At 36.4% G+C, this 15,674-nt stretch overlaps 1 protein-coding gene across 9 annotated transcripts in view; it reads right to left on the reverse strand.

Moving 5' to 3' along the window:
* tgo (Aryl hydrocarbon receptor nuclear translocator homolog tgo) overlaps positions 1-15,674 on the reverse strand; it is a 56,613-nt gene that overhangs the window by 19,914 nt on the left and 21,025 nt on the right. For 6 of the 9 annotated variants that reach the window (XM_089860113.1, XM_089860106.1, XM_089860105.1 and 3 more), the window contains 2 exons: positions 1,557-1,637; positions 1,048-1,140 (listed from right to left, as the gene is read on the reverse strand). In XM_089860113.1, coding sequence (XP_089716239.1) covers positions 1,048-1,140; positions 1,557-1,597 — 134 coding nt within the window. In that variant the 5' untranslated portion in view covers positions 1,598-1,637. The remainder of the gene's footprint in view (positions 1-1,047; positions 1,141-1,556; positions 1,638-15,674) is intronic. The other 3 variants (XM_089860110.1, XM_089860108.1, XM_089860109.1) reach the window with 1 other exon arrangement.

The raw sequence follows: 15,674 nt of genomic DNA on the forward strand, positions 1-15,674 counted from the left end.
GTCTTAACTTCGGGTTACTCTACTTCTGGTTAAAGAGATGGACCCAGACTTTCCACTTAATTATTAACAATTAAATATTATTAAATACAAACATTAAAAATTAGTAGATTGAATTGAATTAAATTAAATTAAAAGAAAGGTTTATGATGGAATTTTCTGCTTTTTATTCGAGCGAGAGTATAAAATATTAAATATTTCAATTTGAAACAATTTTGTGTTTAATTATAGGCTGTTTCTGATAGGTCTGCCATAAATGCTTATAATAATAATTAAAATGATATTTATTTTAATATGTTTAGTTAATCCACTTCTTACTGCTCCTCCCTGCTCTAAAAGAGGTTCATTGTAACGTGAAAAGAAAATAAATATTCAATCATAAGATTTATTTTTCCCGCGTGACGATTTGAGTGTGGTCTAACTCGTATACTTCAGAAAGTAAACTTAATTCTTAGTAAAGTCTTTAGTATTCTAATTTTAAATTAATGTAAAATTAATATTTAATATTTTATATTCTCATTCGAATAAAATTTAAGAGAATTCTATCGTGGCCCTTCCCTTAAAAGGGATACTTCAATCTTGAATTTTTTTCTTTTTTTAATTGAAAGAGCGTAAAATATAATGAATAAATCAATTGGAATCATGTTTCTATCTATACAATATTAAAGAAGATACGAGGAATTAAGTTTCCGCTTGGATGGCACTACGCGTTAGGCTTCTCCAGGAAGGACTGGGGAGTACTCCTATTGGACGCCTAGTACCACTTGACGGATTCCTCCAATAGGATAAGTCTATCCAATAGGCGCCATTACGGAAACTTAATTACTCATTATCTTCTTTAATATTGTAGATAGAAAGATGGTTCCAATTGATATATTCTTTATTTTACACGCTCTTTCGATTTAAAAAATAAAAAATTCTAGTCTGGAGTATCCCTTTAAATTATTAGTTAATATATTAAATTAAAAAAGTAGATAGATCAAAGTGAAAGATTTGAAAAAGGCAGAAATTAAAAATGTAATAAAATTCTTAAAAATGGGTTTTAATTACCTTGGACCCCCCCTGTCCTGGCTCGGACCCCCCCTTTCTGAAATGTCTGGATCCACCCCTGGCATAGCGTCACCGTACGCGTCGAGGTGTTGTCTACAATGCACAGAAAAAAAAAACGGAAACAAATAAATCATAAAATGGGAAGAAAAAAACCATTACCAACATTTTTATTTTTTCTCTCTTTCTTTTTAAATTGTATGGAAAAAAATGGAAACTTCAAAGAGAAACGAACATGTATTATCAGCCTATTTCACGGTGCGTTAGTTTGGTTATGGGTGATTTACAGGTATAGGGTTATTTTGTAAATAACTAAATTTTTGGAAGAAAGATTTTAGAAGAAAAGCAAGTAATTAGATTATTTTAAAACACAGTAACAAAGAAATTGTTTTTGAAGTAAGCCTACATTTTAATTCTTTATTGATTTATTTAGGTTTAAAGAAAATTTTCTTCTATTTTAATTATCATATTTTTAATGTTAAAAGCAATTCAAGCCTTTATTTAATATTTACCTGGCGAATCTTTCTTTGTCTTGAACAGAGTCGTCATCCATCCTCGTGTACTTGGGCCCCTGACTGTCCTCCTCATCCGAGCTACGAGTACAAATAAATTAACAAACACAGTGAGTACGCTGGGTTTGATATTTTGGTTTTGGTAAATTGATATAAAAATGAAATATACACTAAATACTATATAATAAGTCAAAATGTATATATATTTGGATCAAATCATACCATAATTATGTCGGTTGAAAACTTGAAAATTATATCCAACCGTTTATCTCCCAACGACTACACGGGTATATTTACAAATTGAGATTGTGTTTAGAAAGGTTTACCAAGAATTCATGACTTGGTTCGGAGTTGCGGCGCTTCTACACGTTAAGTTAGTTAGTTAGTTACTAAGCAAGTATCTGCGAAAACTTATAGAAGCGCTGGAACATTGAGATAGAAGTTACACTTTCGACTCAAAATCATTATCACTCAAAGAACATGCCCCTTAATAATTTATGGCAGACTTATCAGAAACACCCTGTATATATACCCAAAACCAGGCGGATATAGACCAAATCACTCACTCAGTACAGTATACATGGTACATTTATTTGAGTCGGCCGCCTAGAATGATAAATCATCATAATTCTATCAATCCACCATACCCCTCTCTATAGGCTTATATTGAAGGCAGAAGGTGTATGTACGTATCTATATAGAACGGGTGAACGCGGGGCATATGGCGACTGCTCCGTTATTAATCCGAAATACGTGAATTAGGTATACGTATAGATTGGGGCATGAGGACGAAGGTTATATAGCGAGGGGCGCGGACTCAACCAAATCCCTTCCTGCTCGCATGAGGAGACTTTTCCAATTAGGATTCCCAATGGCGAGATCCGCGTAGGTTAGTATTAAAAAAAGAGTTTACCCCCCCCCCCCAGGTCGCTTCAAAATCGTTTTCCATATTTCATAATTAATGATGGCCGAGGTGCAATTCTAACGAGAAAGAGGGCTCGGACAAGACTAACCCGCATTAAAATTAACATGGGTGATATATGGGAGGCACAATTAGCTTATGGATTCCTGCGTAGCGATCTTAAGAGAAATCTTAAGATTTCGTAGAGTGCTGCGGAAGAAAAACATATGACAGTCATGCACTCTACGTTATAGTATGATAATTCTTGTATTGATTTACACTCGGTTATATTTAACATTGCTGCTATGACTTGGAAACTGTCCAGCTCCTCGGGTGAATCTGCACGGGGGTGAGGACCATTCTGATTAGGAAATAAACCTAGATGGGTTTGCTGGCAGTAGGATTGTCTTACTCTCGAATAACTTGACGCCTTTCGGTTTATTGGAATACGAATGATTCGTAGCCATCACAATATATGTCTTTGTCCTTATACGGTCGCCAACGCAACTGTCTCTATAGTTTGTATAGTACAGCCAAGCTTCCTCTACCGTATAAAAGACTATGGGGGAAAGGGTTGGATATGGATGGGGTTGGGAGAGTTTCGCTGCTCATTATGGGAACAATTGAGTTTTCCATCCATTCCGTTCGGTTCTACCCGACGTTGCCGTTATTCTCGCCTTAGCCGTTACTTCTAGTAATTAAAGGATAATGGTCTACTGCTCGCCTAGTTTCGTCGCGTATGGTGGTAGTTCTCGAGCTGGTTGCGCGTTCTGGTGTCTATAGTTTTAAAATTTTTTAAAATATGAAAAGTTTAGGTGGTAAAGTTTTGTTTCAAAGTTTCGTACTGAATACGAGTGGAGTGCAGGCCGGATATGGACCGATTTAAAATAATTTTAATAATATACTAGCAACTTATCCACGTACCAAATCTGTTTGTATGATGGATTAGTTTTATGAGAGGTAATAGCATATGCGTACATACAGTCTGTGTCGCGGTATATACACGTGTTTTCAAGTGTTGTTTTTCAGGGAATTGAAATATAATCTCAATGTTTCTAAAGTGGAAAAAGAGTAATTATGCAGAAATATTAAAATATATCTAATTTAGGGCAAATGTAAAGTACTAAAATGCGTGTATAGACTTAATTAATGTCACGTTACAATTTATGAAACCTGGTCTGGCGAATGGTAACTATATTTATTTCTGACTGAAATGTCAGGGCGTTACTGGCAGACAGATTAAGCCGTGACATTTTGACATGATATAAAACTCTAGAAGCTAGCTGTTTTTCATAAAATAAATAAATACAGTGTTAACGATAAATAATTCAAAGAAACTCGCATTTTAAACAAAAGTGAATTTAGGTATATAGTGTTATTTTATAGCAGTTGCGGCGGTGCTACGTACCTTAACGGACGGAGTTATTAAGTTTAAAACTTACTAGACGCGCCATTTAATTTAATAGTTATTTTCACGATCCCCTCTTGGCCTCTGGGGCTGTATGAGTCTCGTAACTTTGTTTAACCAGACACAAAACGAGGCTTAATTCAACGTGTACGGTGTGTTTATAGGGAAGCAAACAACCATTTTCAACCTGTTGCTTGCCTAGCAGCTAGCAGCAAACCATTCCTATGGCTGCTGAGTAAATATTTGTAAATACGTTTAGGACGTAAAAGAGGCCTTTATTAATAAAGATACAAGTCGTTTGCCCCGCGGCTCGCTCTCTTACTGGCTTTAGCGGCGGCAATTTTTGACGCAAAATGGCGTCCCCCTATATCTTGGCAAACCCTTTTAATACGTCTGTAATCCTCACTCCTCCCTCCGCGACTCGACTTCTGATGGTCATTAATTTTGACCATTTCCAGTTCTCGTTCCCACAGTTAACCGCCCGTCAAAGGATAAGTCCAAACTAGAGTTTCTTCTAAATAGAACCTACAGCTAGCGCCGAGACATTTATTTCTAGCTTTGACATTACTAAGGCCTAGATGATGGCTTGTTATAGATTACTACGAAAATTAAGTGAAAACTAGGCATACATAATTTTGTCCCCGTTTTTAAACATAATTCCCTCATCTAACGTTAGCGGTACGGAAGTTATTCAAATATGTTTCTTCGTTTTCAAACATATGAAAAACCATTCTCAAATAATACTCGAAAAGATTAATTGCATATATTACGTGTTCATTGGAAGACTGGCCAAAAAAAGCGTGTTGTTTCGCACTGAAGACAAACTAATTACACGGAGATTAATTTTAAAATTAGCATAAATTTACAACTCTAGCCTTGCCCTTACGGCTAAACAAGTTGCAACCGCGGCTTCTGTTGCGAAATACTATTTTCTAAGACCCATCCAAGGATTATCTTAAAAAATATTTCTTATCTATTTTTTGAAAAAGGTTTTTTTTTGGAAGAAGAGAAAAAATTTGAAAAATATGCCCCGCAAATTATCAAAGGCCAACTCGTTTCAAGGTTAAAACGAATCATTTTTTGGCGTATTAAGTTTTGGTCGGTAACAGTTGTACACGCGGCGCGTCACGTAGACCCTCTTGACGCTCGGGATTTTAATACTTAACTCTTTCGGCTAAGTGTTGCGAAGCTGGTTTCGTAGAATTGACGCTCAGGGTTTTAATTCCATCTCTCCTTAAATGGTAATTTATATTAGTCTAACCGGATCTATTTCGATATACTTAAAAGCCTAAAATAGATCTCTAATTATTATGGGGGATTAAGTCTGGAATTTTAAAGAGGCTAGCAGCTTTATAATGGGTGGTGGTTGCTTGACTTACCAACAATGTTAATTATGTTAAGTATAAGCGACTAGGCCTATATATTGCTTTAAGAGGATTATGACGAGGGTTTTCGAGTCGTTAAATTATTTTACTCGTTTTAAATTAGTGAAAGGGTACTTATAGGAATGTGATAACTCGTGAGAGTTACTGTATAAATTAATTTACAAATTCTGTCTGGAATGCTTGATATTCGAATCAGAATATCTCTACGGAAACATATTTGCAATTAATTGAAAATATAACCTATTAAAACCTCAACTCAATTTAAATAAGGCGAAACTGAAATTATAATAATATATCTAAATAATTCATACATTTGCCTTGTATTCATAGCAATTTCGATTACTTAAAACACCAGGATTTAATTTCCCTTGTCGCCCCATTAAAAAAAAGATAATAACATTGATTAAAAAAGCTTTCTCGTTACATAATTTTGTTGCTCCCTTTATAATAAGGGAAATGGGATAGCCTCTACCGTGTCTTGTAATTACTTTTAGGGCTTTCTACGCTTTCGGCTATACAGCCTTGGGTGGTTATATACAGCTTTCTTCTTTTCTACTAAATTTCCCAAAGGGAACATAGAGACGTTTAACTGACCGACTCAATTAAAAGAGACCGGAAATGCGTCGGGAGACGACGTTATCTTCGATCACGTGCCCGGCTGCCTGAAACATAGCTGTTTCTTTTATTCATTGTCTATTATTTAAGATTAAGATAAAAGACTTGAAAGAAATTGCACTTTCTCTTTATCACTATTAATCCCTTTGACATCTGCAGCTTGATTGCTTGGAGGAAATTAAACGCCGATTAAATGGAACGAGGTCTTCTATTTATACAGAGAGGAATACTTTTCCCATATTTGTTCAAGTTCTTTGGAAAGGGATATTTTGGGCTAGAACCTCTTCTTTTTTAATCAAAATAATGAATATTATTAATATCGACACTAAAATTAATTTTGCAAAGGACTATGTTAATTTTGGTCTTATTGTCCCAGAATAATCCGAATTTACTGAAACAAATTAGAGAAAATGTATACTCTAGATTTAAGAATCCGATGTTTTGAAATAGGTTAGTATTTTTTAATTGGTAGACTGAAGACTTCTATCCCAAATATATTTATACAAAGTCGTGGTATAAATATTATACCGAGGGTACGCTTTTTAAAATGATCGCGTATGGGAAATTCTTCTATAAAGTTATTGCGGAAAAGGCGCCCGGGGGTAAATAGCATTCCCTGACTCGTAATCTGATTGGCCAACCAAGAGGCGGATAAATATAAAAAGAATATTTTGACAGCGAGATCGATAAGAAAACCCGCCGCCGTGTGTGTATGAGTGGGAAGAGCTCAGCGAAAAGCCGGTATTCGAGGGGTCGGACAGTAATCGGGAATACCACGAATCTCATTCCCAAAGTATTTCATTTTCGAAATATAAGAGTTTTATCCGAAAAAATATTCCAATGTGGCGCCTTAAATGAGAGAATTTCGAGACGAAAATCTATGACCTATGTCACTTCGTGACAAGCTCTCGGTAACTAGTGACAAACTTACGGAACGGAACATATCTTAAATGAACTTATGTTATATCTCAATTAACCAACTTTAATCAAATTAAGATTAATGTAGTCAGCAATTTTTGTTTTTATAAAACCACATTCTGCACCTGCGATGTAAAATTAGGATTCAATACTTCTATTAATTGATTACTCTAATTAATTTCCATTGTAAACGGCAATTAAACAAATGAAGTAGCCGACTCCTCTTTTATCTATGTATATACGTAGGCGTTCTTTTGAAAATTCGGTAACATCTCGATATATTCTAGAGAAACACTTCCCTTTCCTTTCCGAGGGGTTTGTCTCTTCCCTTTTTCTCTCTCTCTCTCTCTCTCCGTTCTTTCATATATATATATATAGAGATAGGGGAAGCGCGAGAGCGAAGGACTATTGGAGGCTGGAAAGAGATATATGAATGGATGGGGGGGGGTGCTGGGTGTTAGTTTGTCCTCGAAATCTTTTCCCTTCTCTTCATCCCTTAGGTATTCCCGGAATTTCCCCGTGGAGTTTCCCTTTTCGTCGCCACTGCCACCATTGGTTTTGTCGCTCTCTTTCTCTCTCTGGTTTTATCTTTTTTAAAAACCTTAAGAGTTTGCTGCTGCTGTTGGTGGTGGTATACTTCTTCTAGACTAATAGTCGGATCTGTGGCGAAGAGCGCTATAAAAATCATCAGGAAAAGTTTTCGAGTGCTGGTTTTTTAAAAAAGTGTACTTTTGTATATAGTACGGTGTGACTTGAAAGTCATTTTTGTGGCGTGAATTTTATTTCTTACGTATACTATACTCTTATGCCATCATATTTTTTTTTCTTTTTGCGATTCAAACTTTATCAGAATCGAATAGAAAAAACCTTATCAAATATTTCCCTACGGAGAATGTTCAGATTTTCGAAATGAAAGTGGAAAGGTTTGCAAAATACATAGTTTTCAAACTAGGAGGATTGATACCATTTTACAACAGGAAGCCAGGCTACATGGTTAGTCTGCAATTTGTCCGTCAAGTAGCTTGGCCTCCTGCAGTGTAAATGGTATCAATCCTCCTAGTCTGAAAACTATGTATTTTACGGACCTTAAATCTCTGTAGTCAATCTTCCTCTTATAGACGAACGAAAGCGTTTGAACAACAACAACATCATCATCATCAACAGAGAGGTACAAACTAAGCATGTCCCATAACATCGTATTTACAATTAAACATGCAGGCGTAGCTAACAAACGAATGAATTATAAATAGCCAAGACGTTGATTTCTAAAACATTCCTCGGCTTCGTTTTTGTAATTATTCGACATACCAATTAACGCCGGGCAATCAAAGTCTGGCAAGGGAAATTAATTTCAATTTTTCCAACACCCACGTTCCTCGTCAAAGTAGCTCTTTAAAAAGCTCCTGGGGAGAATTTGTAGTTCTTTTTGGGGCATTCAGAACTAGAAATAAGCCTAGAGGAATAAATACAACACTATGGACTCTAGAGGAAATCGGTGCTAGTTCTATTCCACAAGAGGTTGAGGGAAAAGGGGATGGGGGGGGGGGAAGGCGAGACTTGTTGTAAAAACGCTCAACGCCGACCTAGAGGTAATGATCCGTCCATTATACCTGTATGCGGTGTAGAACAAAATAGTCGTCGCTTTTAAATCACAACAGCCCTCCTTTTTCTCCGAAAATTCTTTTCCGAGCTAGGGACGTGCCCAACCAACATCCCCGCATCCTCTTTTCTCCATCCCCAGCATCCTCCTATGAAGAAGAAAAACGAAATCTTTTTCTCTTCGGCTTTCCTAAGATCGCAACCTCGGAGACAATACGCCGTAAATACCCTTCTTATTACTTTCCAAATTATAAACAAACTTTGATGACTAATATAAATATTCCATTGATGTTTTTCGAATACATTTCGAAAATTTGTTGATCTTTCACGACTTTTTGCTATAACTTTGTTGCCCAAAGAAGTGTTTACAAGACATTCGCATTTTCGCGCTAAAAACAATGTATGCGATAGGATAGTACGCTCTACACACTTCTTTTGTAACAAGGCAAGCACCAGAGGTAGGCGTAATTGAGTATAGATGATGGATGAAGGTTTTTTGCGTGTGTTTTGGTAAACGCGAAAACGAGACCAGCACGCTGTTGTTTTGTTTTGGGGCATCATCACATGTTTTGATTACCATTCGTATTAGACACAAAAATACTGTTGTTAGAGATCTTCTTTGTTTCATTGTCTGTATAAACAATACGCTATAAGACAAACACAAAAAGTGATTTGGGTCTTTTAATTAAGCATTGTTTAAATAGGGGCATTACATGTACATTTTCCATTGACACATTTCATCATTTTCATGACTAATTGACTATAGCTTCGCATCATCATTATTCATGTCAAAAGCGGCGGAAGGCTGGGTTCACCAGAAGACCGAGATTTGTAGTTACTTTTGAACCAAAAGGTATTCGAATGTTGAGTAATACCTAATATAGTTTGAACAGACTATTGAACTTAAAACATAACTTCTTACACTTAAATTAAGTCTTTAAGTATAATCGTAGATAATTTCCAATTCAAAACACTTAAATTGAAAAGAAAGAAAGCGACTATGGCAAGATTCGAATCATCTCGTACATACTTGAATTTACGATATTTTGGCTCGAAACATGTTCGAGATTGCTGTAGTTGAACCGAATTACGCCTTCTATATTGCCAGAGGCTGGGGTCTAGTCCCATGCAGCTACTAGAATTGGCTTTCTTTCAAATCATGGGAAAACCGGCGGGAGCAACGCCGCCAAAAAGAGCCCGAGGAGAGAGAGAGAGAGAGAGAGAGAGAGAGGAAGAGCTTGGGTTATCCAGAAGAGTCTCGGAGGCTGTAAATTTCCTCCGGAGAAGAGAAGAAGATGGGAAGAGGCGTTGCGGAGGAAGATGAGGATGGAGAAATCTTTTCCCGTATAAAATGCCTTTATGAGGGAGGCCGAAAGCGGGAAGGGGGAGATAGGGGGTTAGCGTTGCGGGAAAAGCTTGGCCCGAGGGGCTAGCCACACCAACGAGCCCCCTTTTTTACGAGCTTCCCTAGTAAAAAGAGAGTAAAACCATAATAAAAGAGCTATCTTTTCCTCTCTCACTCTCTCTTATGCCTAGCTGCGTTTTTTAAGAGTTTTATACTCTTGAACCGCCGCTACATTTTGCGGGATTTTTTATATGTGTGTTGTATATATATAATAACTTTTTCTGTCTAATGCTTGGGATGGGCAGGGATGAAGTTTAATCTGGATTCCCGCAGTTTTAATAACATTGCCTCTCTTCGCGGCCAGATTTCATTTTTAATGGGTTTTCAGTGCCCACTACAACAAGGGTTTAAGAGTGCCCGTAATAAGAAATGTTTTTTTTTTGTAGTTTGAAAGGCTTGCGGAAAAATATGTTTGCCGCTTGTTGCAGTGTATCAGTAATACGTAGATTTCTTCTACTTGGAATGCTTTAATAGGCCATAAGACCCCAACTAATATCTGGTGGTTTCTAAAATATATTACGCGTGTCATCAGGGGTGTCGGTTAACTCGGTTTCGAGCCATCCTCCCCTTTAATACAAGCGTAAAGGCCCAAAAAATGGCCCGCTGTTAAAAATTCCAATTAGACGAAATCTATCTATTTCTGGTGATAATAATCCCTAAAACACTTGAAAATGCTGTCATAGAACGTTTTTGACTCAAAATCTACCATAAAAACATCCGCCTTAAATTTTGATAGACCTTATAGTGGTAAAAAATTCTTAAGATATTGGTGCCAGGGTACGGTAATTTCACAGGAAAAAACCCACCAAAATTGCTGATATATTACGACTAGTCTTCATCTAATTCGGGGGCCTTTTAATAATTCTTGAATTATAGGTTTCGATAAAGAGTTTTTCCAAGTTTTCAAGTATAAAATTTTAGAGCCGCGTCCGTGTTTGTAAAACAAACCACTTGGAATTCAATTACCCCGCACCCTAAGGGGTTATAGCTGCTGCTATACATCCTACAACTTAAAAAAATATAACCGCGACGCGTAACCGGCCAGCCAGGATATAACAAACAGTCCCCAGCACATACATACCAAAATGTGGTTTATTAAAGTGCAAAGGAAAATAATCTTACGCTCCAAAAGAGCCAGATGTATACAGGGTGTTCGTTTCCTAAAAGGGTGATAGAACCTTTGTAGTATCAAGAAGCGATAGCTAGTTTACAAGGGAGAAGGTATAAGATGCCTAAGTATTCTCGCGGGCCATAGTCCCAGTCCCCTTTCAAAATACAAAGGGGGGGGACGTAAAAGGAGGCCACCGGGCTATTTCGCCTCTCATCAGTCGGACAAATACAAGTAATTTTCGTCATTCGCGTCGACGTGAGTTTCAAGAACCAATGAGATGGTGGTTGTACTTTAGAGGCGGGGATTAACTCCGGACCTACTATAAGTTTGGACTGGAGATAAAGCTAGAAATGTGGGGCGAATTTATAACATCATCTGTAAACACTCTAATCGTAACTAGTAAGCATAAATTATTTCTTTAAAACATCATAGAACATTTTCGACTCAAAATGGATTTCCCATAGAACCCACTGTACTTTGGTCTTTAGCACCCTTTGTGGAACACCCTGTGTATTAAAGGAAGATCGAGTAATATAAAAAGAAAAGAGAAAATCAAAATCCATTTAGAAGAGAAATAATAGCCCCTGTTTTTTTTTCTGTCTCTCTCTCTCTCTGTAGCTCTAGAATCTTAGATTCATTTCATTCCTTAAAAAGATGGGAAAGAAGATGAGGTGGTGGTGGTGGGATTAAATATAATGAAAGGTAAAATGCAAGGCGGTTCTTTGGTTCTTGATGATGGCCATGATCCCGGAATTGGAGCGCTCCTCCTATAATAGGCCCGCGCTCGCGCGCGCATAGATACGCGTAGAGCGGCGGAAAAACCAAGACGGAATATTTGCCGCCGATTTCGACCAGAAAAAACGTGAATTGCCAAAGGGGAAAAGAATTAAAAACGTTTAAAGAGAAGATAAAATGATACAGAATCATTCTTGTCTTGCCTTGGGCAAATAGGGCTAAATATACTCCGCGTGTTAAAATTTTACCCTGGCCACTTACGGTAAAACATCAGCGCGGTACCAAAAACACTTTTTTTTGTTGTTGATTTTGAATTTAAAATTTCTTCATTTGAATTTATAATGGCTTCCTTTGAAACTGAACAGTTTTATTAACCGGTATTTCATGTGGCTTAACTCGCAAAGTTAATACGTAAATTGAAAACTAATAATACGCAATCATCAGCTAATTTTTTCAAAGGTTTCAAACTAATAATTAGATTTTTATCCTATCTTTAAATTTAATTCACCCTCCCTTTTAAGTGATCCCTCTTTAACGCGTAGCCTCTTTGGCACTTAGGATAAACTTCTAGAAAGATAAGTAACATACTTACAATATGTATGACACTTCCCATTACCTTAATACTAAAAATTATCAGAGATTAGCTTTTAATTAACAAACCCTTGGCTCAGATTTTGCCCCTATAAAGTTCGCTTTCTACAACCAATTTTTTTACACGCAGCCTCGCTTGCCTCAGTAGGAATTGCGTCTACAATAGTTTTGAAAATAGCGACAAACCATGGTTTACTCTGAAATATTGCCAGTGTCATACTTTTTATTGGTATGTTACAAATGGTAGAATTAATACGCGTGGGGAATCGAAATTGGAATTTTCCCATCGTACAAATACAACTATTAACTTATATCTAATGTACGAGTGCTAATATTATTGAGGCCCACCCCTCTAAATCGTTTGTCTCGTCAAAATAAGGCCGTCTATACGATCCAATAATAATTAAATATAGCTATGATGCCACCATCTTATTCGATATTGTACGACGTGGCTCAGTCTAGAGATTAACTATGTCGATAAATTGGACAGTTATATGGCTTTGTAATATTGTTTCTAATGCTTTTAATTTATTTTCACAATTGGGGTATTTAATCTGGCTGGCTCGACTATAAATGACTAATTCTCTATTTTTATGTACGCGCTTGAGGTCTCGTCTGTCTGGAGTGTTTTGACAAACTTCCGATAATTTAATGCCTGCCTCTCACGATAACTAATCTTCAATATAATCCCCAGTGAATTGAACTATTTTGTTTTCAATTTATGATAAGGTGTTTTTTTTATTATTTATGGGAAGTTTCCACTATTTTTCATTCCATTTTCAAGTTGATTTTTATTTTTGAGTGATAAAGTCTATAAAATCATACTAATTTTTTTTACAAATATTTTTTTAAACATTTATGGAAAAGTTTAGAACATAAAGTACGGTTCACCTAAAAATAGATTTTAATATTCGAAATTATTGAAAAACAATTATTGTATTTATACATACTAACATAAGTTTATAAGGTATGTTCCATAAGTATGACACGTATCGTACGCGATTATGATTCTAGCAATTAATATACGTGTTAATGACTTGTTTTAAATTTTAAAACACGATTTAAATGGGACTTTATTAACGTTTTTAATGAGCTATAGAATTAACTCATTAATAAAGTTTAATTCCTAAAAATATTTTCACTCACTAATATACCAAGGCTTACAGTAAGTTAGTGGGACAAAACAGATGTAAGGCGAAATAGTAAATGATTCACGTATACATTTACAAATTTAATATTTATTAACCTTGAATTCTGCGCCCCAAACTAACTCAACGCGTATTAATATTATAATACGTAGAATTATAATTCTCGTCCTTCGTCGTTTTACGGTTGGTTCTCTTTATCTATAGTTGTAACTGGAGAATAATTTAAATATTTATTTCGAAGGTTGTTTGGAGCATTTTAATTTCGAAAGAATGATGGTGTTATTTCTATTTCAGCAACCCTTTCTGACGCCACAACGCTAGCTGTTAACCCGAATTATGAAATAAATTCTTGTTGAATAAATTGCCGCCGCTAAAATAATTGCTTTGGCACCTCGAAAACAATAGGATTCTCTGACATCACCATATACCTGCTCGTATCCATACGTTCAAAGGCCATTTAAGAATAAATATGTATGTACAACAGAGTGCGCGTGAGTTTATTCGACGAACCAATGAATATTAAAAGACGAAAAATTGTCTCCCCTTAAGCTACGTTTCCACCTTAAATACATATTAGACTTGTCAAGTATTGAGCAGATGGTTTTTGGGTGATGGCTTACAATTTCTCACTCAAAAATAAGAGCTGTTAAATCCCTGAAAATCAAAAGTAATGAAGCAAAACCCTTCAGAAGTCGTTATGTGTACTTCAATGTATGAAAGAAGTAAATAGGTATCCCTTATTTTAGGAAAAAAAAAAAAAGGTGTATGTAGGGCCTAGTAGCAACCAAACTGTTGGGGGGTGTTTTCTTTCTTTTTGGAAAAAGATTATAATTAAATCTTAATTTAAGAAAAAACTCGTGCCATTCGGTGCATTAGTTATCAAATGAAATGCGATAGTTAAAAATATACTAAACCACTAGCCAACAATATGTATATATTTTCGGAATAAGCCATAACTCAATGACTTTAAGGCGTAAAAATATTAGAATTTCGAATGGTTTTATCTCGCTAAGGTTATTTTTAGCGCCGCTTTCCACCGAATATAGTTGGTAATCAACAACATTCGTGGTGAAAATAAACATTCTCTCGTGACAACAGTACACATAGCAGACGGAAAAAAACACACGTACGCCCTCGCAAATCTCGTCGTTGGCGGCTTCCTCCCGTTTACATTATGGCACTTTAGACTGATCAACCAACTCTCACTCGCTTCTATACGCAACACCAAGAATGAATACGGATTAATAGGAATCATTGTGCTACATTCCATTTTCACTCAAAGTATCTAGGAGAATTTTGTGTGGAAAAACTATAGGCTAATCATTACGTAAGACCAGCGATAGATTTAAGTAGGAATGGAGAACGGTTAGTATTTACTTCAGTCCGACTCATAGCTCCCTCTCCAACACGTAAATAAAAGTTTAAATTATCTTATTGGCTCACTTAAAACTACGTTTTGATGAGATTCATCTCGTATCTCGTTGCGCGTGCGTAGGGCCTAGCGTTGCTACCATCCAATGAAATCACAGTTCCAAAGACGTCAGAATAATGACACCCAAAACCCGCGTAGAAATTGAACACGCGCAATGATTCCTATTGGCTTTATGAATTACTGACAACACACATACGCGTCAGAAAACGGTATGTGCGCAGACGTTAGATACATCTACGTCAAAAAAGGCTCTAGTTATTATTCCAGAGGCGTTTACATTAAAGTATGTTATTGGCTTTCCCGCACTAACTGTATGGTGACGTCAACACTATATTTTTGACCGGTTAATTATTCGTTCCTTTTTATATCATTTTTCTGAATGTTGATATAACTTCTTAAGATATTTTAAATTAGTATGACACTACCTATACTTTGTAATGCTAGAGGCGTACTGAGAGCTAGTTCGAGAACGACAAGCGAAAATTGACTTAACTCGGTTTACAGTCAATCTTCCTATTTAGTCTGTAGTAAGCCTTTGACAGCGCCTCACCAGGCAGGCGTCGCTTTACGACAATCTATGTCGTTTCACCTAAGTCACGTCATGACAAGCTCTTAGTAACTAGTGACAAACTTATGGAGCGTATCTTATGAACTTCTGATATAAGTCCTCATTGTCTGTCGCGACAGTGAAGTTGGTTGCGTAAAGCCCTAGGTGTGTTTGTCCTCTCAAAAAATTTAACTTGTTTTATTTCTCTACGCAAGCAACTAGACGAAGAGGGACAGACCTCATTTCAAAACTCTTAACCGACAGAGTGTTTGTCAAAGTTTGTGAAGTAGCCAGATGTGGAAAACTCGCGCTGCCATGGGTTT

Source organism: Phalangium opilio, unplaced genomic scaffold (assembly GCF_054372755.1).
Source record: "Phalangium opilio isolate 3A_F unplaced genomic scaffold, DU_Popi_V2 ptg000344l_1, whole genome shotgun sequence".
Lineage (NCBI taxonomy): Eukaryota > Metazoa > Arthropoda > Arachnida > Opiliones > Phalangiidae > Phalangium > Phalangium opilio.